The sequence below is a fragment of the Colobus angolensis genome, unplaced genomic scaffold (genome assembly GCF_000951035.1).
Source record: "Colobus angolensis palliatus isolate OR3802 unplaced genomic scaffold, Cang.pa_1.0 Scaffold12, whole genome shotgun sequence".
Lineage (NCBI taxonomy): Eukaryota > Metazoa > Chordata > Mammalia > Primates > Cercopithecidae > Colobus > Colobus angolensis.
Window position 1 is genome coordinate 7130185 of NW_012113141.1, and position 4896 is coordinate 7135080.

The following is a 4896-nucleotide window of genomic DNA, read 5'->3' on the forward strand; positions in this document are numbered from 1 at the left end:
GAGACCAGCCTGGCTAACACGGTGAAACCCCGTCTCTACTAAAAATACAAAAAATTAGCCGGGCGTGGTGGCAGGTGCCTATAGTCCCGGCTACTCAGGAGGCAGAGGCAGGAGAATGGCGTGAACCCGGGAGGCGGAGCTTGCGGTGAGCCAATGTCGTGCCACTGCACTCCAGCCTGGGTGACAGAGCGAGACTCCGTCTCAAAAAAAAAAATTAATTAATTAAAAAACTATAAAAAAAAAATTACCTATTGCAATACATACGTGGTCATGGAAAGGTATGTAGGTGTGTGTAAACATACCAAACCACATTAATACAATCTCTACTTGTCTCTAGGTTTCCATTACAAGAATGTCTCTGTTACAAGGCACAACATTATGGTGCTATAACTGTGATTATCAAAGGCTACAGAGTTTCATAAAATAGCTGCCCACCTAGTGTATGCTAAATACTGTTTGCCTTGGTATATGCCTCTGTGTCCTAGAAACACTTGGGCTGGGTGCAGTAGCTCATGCCTGTAATCCCAGCACTTTGAGAGGCTGAGGCAGGTGGATCGCTTGAGCCCAGGAGTTCAAGACCAACCTGGGTAACATGGTGAGACCCTGTTTCTACAAAAAAATTTAGCCAGGCCTGCCTGGTCATATGCTCCTGTAGTCCCAGCTACTTGGGAGATTGACATGGGAGGGTTGCTTGAGTCCTGGAGGTTGAAGCTGCAGTAAGTCATGATCCTGCCACTGTACTCTAGCACTCTAGCCTGGGTGACAGAGTGAGACCCTGTCTCCAAAAAAAAAAAAAAAAAAAAAAAACTCCTGGGTTCATACTATCCTCCCACCTCAGCCTCCCAGAGTGCTGGGATTACAGGTATGAGCCACCTTGCCCAGCCTTCAACCTTCTTTTAAATACTCCAGTCTTGTGTCTGTACTCTGCTTTCACCCCATCATGACACACAATAACAGTTATCACCACCACCAAACCCTTCATCTATTTGTGTCCCTTTCCAATTTCCCTACTTACCCTGTTCCTTGGTTGAACTGAATCACCTTACCCTTTTGCCACATTGGTTCAAACAGCAAAAATAATGGGGGCCATGAGAGTAATTATGCTCCCCTTCTACTCACTACTCTTCTCCTCCTGTCCCCAAGACTGTATCCAAGGGGCCCAAGGTAGGGAGAATGTATGGCTATAGAAGGGTAGATTTAAGACTCAGATTGAAGGATCCTGGCTGGGGAAAAGGGATTCAGGCACTCACTGGCTTGCTTGGCCTTCTGGGTGTAGGTGGTAGTAAGATCTTCTGCCACCGGGTGGGGAACAGGCCCCACCATAGGGATGAGATGAGGACCAGGCCGGAGAGGGCCATGGGGTAACAGCAGAGCCTCAGCTGGGGGTGGCTGAAGGGCTGCCCCATCCTCCCAAGACGGGGAGCTCACACGGCTGTCACCCTGGCTGGAAGGGCCAGGGATAGTAGGTACTGGCTCTGCAGGGCTGTCAGACAGGTAGACCTCATCAGGTGGGGCACCCGGAGGGGTGGGCCTTGTGGGGCCTCGGCGGCGAGGTCGGCGAGGCTTCTCCTGTGTGGCAGGACCATCAGCATCACTGTCAGTCTCTCCGTAGTAAGCCTCACTATCAGGAGGTGAACGAAGACTCCCAGGCTGAAGAGGCTGAGGAACTGGAGCACCAGGGGGCTCAGGACTCAGTGGAGATAAGGGTGACAGCACCTGAAGCTCATGGGGAGATGGAGATTGCACAGGACCCTCGTCTGCTACCCTGGATAGGAAAGATGACAGAGCTTGAGAGATAGGTTAGGTACTGACAGCTTGAGAGGTCTGGAAGGGATAGAGGGAAGAGGTAAGGGAGAGAGAAGGCTGTCATACAGTTGGAATGGGTGAGCCGGGAAGAGTGAAGATATGAAGACAAACTGGGAGGTAAATGTGCTTAAAGGGCTGTGAGTGGAAATAGGCTTAGAGGAAGATGTCATGAGGAGACAGACCAGGGGTTGAAGCAGGCCCATCAGTCAAATACCCACTGACATCCCCATCCCTTAATTGCAGATACATTCAAGCCCTCTGGGAGGCAGACACAAACCATCTACACTCCAGCAGAAATGCACGAGCAGAAATAGGTACCTGTTAGTTGCTAAAGCCAGGCCAGTGAGACACAGAGCTGAGACAGGCAATGGGAGTCCTGGATTAGGGGAAGAGAAGAGGAGGGAGGTCCATACCGCTGCACAGTGAGGACAAGCTGATTTCCTGAGGCATCGATGAGGCTCATGGCACTGGCATGGGAGAGGTTGGTGCAAGAGACCCCATTGATTGCCAAGAGCTGGTCCTTCTCTCGGAGTCCTGCTCTGCCAGCCTGGCTCCGTCTTCGAATCTGAGATGTTGAAGGAGACATTGTAGGTAAGAGAGGGCTCCAAAGGGAATAGAATGAAAGGAAAAGACAGGAAGGACCCATAGGAGGGGATTTTACTTTGTAGGGCAAGAAAGGTGGGGAGATGCATGGAAGTGGCTGAAGTTGAAGTGGTCTGTCTAGAGGGAAGAAAGTACACAAATTGGAGAAAGAAATACACTATATAGTGGGAAATAGGGTAACCACTGAATTAAAGAGGCTTGGGAAGAACCACATGGGGTAGGTACTAGAAATGGTGGTTATTGGCTGGGCGCAGTGGCTCACACCTATAAGCCACTTTGGGAGGCCTAGGCGGGTGGATCACTTGAGGTCAGGAGTTCAAGACCAGCCTGGCCAACGGGTGAAACCCTGTCTCTACTAAAAATACAAAAATCAGCCGGCCGTGGTGGCGGGCATATGTAGTCCCAGATACTTGGGAGGCTGAGGCAGAAGAATCACTTGAACCCAGGAAGCAGAAGTTGCAGTGAGCCAAGATAACATCACTGTACTCCAGCCTGGGCAATAGAGTAAAACTGTGGCAAAAAGAAAAAAAGAAAAACGAAAAGGAATGTTAGTTATCTCTATAAGCTTTTTCTTCAAAGGCAGTATCTATATTGGCCGGTAATTCTTTACTAGGCCTTGGAACCCCAGGTGCCATTACACAGTCAAGATTTTAGAACAGTACTCCAGGTTGGAGGGAGTCCAGTGGGATTCTGGGAGATCGTGATTATTTGGGTATATGTGTGCCATGTGTACACACAAATGTATGTATGCCAAAGTAATAATAGTAGTAGTGGCTACCATTTACTGAGTTTTTACTAAGTGTTAGGCACTGTGCTACATGTATTATTGCATTTAATCCTTAGAATGGTTCCATGAAATAGGTACAAGTACTATTATTACCCACATTTTACAGTTCGGAAAACTAAGCCTGTAGGGTGAAACCAAAAGGGTAATGACTTTGTCTGTGAAGCCAGATCTTGCCATAACCCTCCTAGCACCTAAAAAAGTCTTGCCTAGTGAGAGAAAGGATCTGACCTAGGGAAAGAGCACTGAAGGCATGGGCAGAGCAGGGTGAGCCAGGGTAGGACTGGGCTGGGCTAGGCTGTGCGAGGCAGTTTTAGTTCATCACATATCAGTTTAATCAGAGAGAAATTAGAACCTTCCCTGTATTTCTGGAGTTTGGAGTAGAGGCACATACCCAAGAGAACAAACACTGGATGACCAGAGCTGGGCCTCTGATACCACAGTGCTGCAGGGAACTGAAACAGAGTTTTTTTTTTTCCTCTGCTCCCTGAAAACCAAGAATTCTGTTTTCTAATAGACCCCCCACAAGAAGCCTGTGGTCAGACGCTACTCCCACTATGAGACTTGAGCATGCTTCCCTGCCCACTACCCACCCCATCTTCACAGCCTCCCACCCCCCCAAACCCCACCATATGCCACCACACATCTCTTCCCAGGAGCCCTTGGGTTCCCTTTCCCTGAAGCCTCATTTCAGGGGCTCTCCCTTACCTTAGACACCTGTAAGGGTTTCCTCTGCTCGGCACCCCCCTGAAGTCGGAAGCCCCAGGGGGCTCCCCCTGATAGTGTGACCAGCACCTCCTCCTCAGCACCCATCACTCAGCTTGGCCTATGGCCCCCGGAGTTGGAACAGTGTCTCAGGGAGAGAAGTTGAAGTGCTCGAACCTCGTCCGGACTTCCTGTCCGGCTGTCCTGCTCCTGCTGCCCCAGGCCTCCCCGCCACACCACACACCACAGGCAGGCAACTTGGCCCTGGGATCATTACAGTCCAGCACACGTGTCCCATCAATCGCAGATGTGCTCAAAATAGATGCTGCTTGTACTCCCCTCCCTCCCCCATCTGTGTTAGTCCTAGAGCTAATTATAGTACAAACTTCTGCCCTCCATGTTCCCCATTCTCCTGCATGGGCCTTTTATTCAGGACTAATACAAACTCTCTAGGCTCTATAACCAATGGGCACCCTTTCAGGAACTGTGCCTTCTCTAATAGGACCAGGGGCTAATCTCAACTGCTTTCCTCCAAAGACCATTCATTTCAAAAGTAGCAGCAGGAGGGGCTTTAATTCCATAGCCGGCAAAGAATGGCTGGGCTTGCTTGAGGAAAGAATGTACTCTCACTATATAAATTTATTTGTTAATTAAAATGGTGGGTTAGGCATGGTGGCTCACATCTATAATCCTAGCACTTTGGGAGGCCGAGGTGGGTGGATTTCTTGAGTTCAGGAATTTGAGATCAGCCTGGGCAATATGGTGAGACAGGCCCCCATCTCTATTTTTTTATTATTAAAAAATGTTAAAAACAAAACAAAACAAAACAAAACTATAGGCCAGGCGCGGTGGCTCACGCCTGTAATCCAAGCACTTTGGGAGGCCAAGGCGGACGGATCACGAGGTCAGGAGATGAAGACCACCCTGGCTAACACGGTGAAACCCCGTCTCTACTAAAAATACAAAAAATTAGCCGGGCGTGGTGGCAGGTGCCTATA

General features: G+C 49.4%; 1 protein-coding gene across 1 annotated transcript in view; it reads right to left on the bottom strand.

The window, feature by feature from the left end:
• The window catches only part of SYNPO2L (synaptopodin 2-like), a 10630-nt gene extending 6117 nt beyond the window's left edge, over positions 1–4513 (bottom strand). Inside the window, exons 1-3 of the mRNA XM_011928141.1 lie at positions 3902–4513; positions 2220–2371; positions 1251–1765 (exon numbers count right to left, since the gene is read on the bottom strand). Coding sequence (XP_011783531.1) covers positions 1251–1765; positions 2220–2371; positions 3902–4006 — 772 coding nt within the window. The 5' untranslated portion in view covers positions 4007–4513. The remainder of the gene's footprint in view (positions 1–1250; positions 1766–2219; positions 2372–3901) is intronic.
• Positions 4514–4896: the final 383 nt, after the last annotated feature.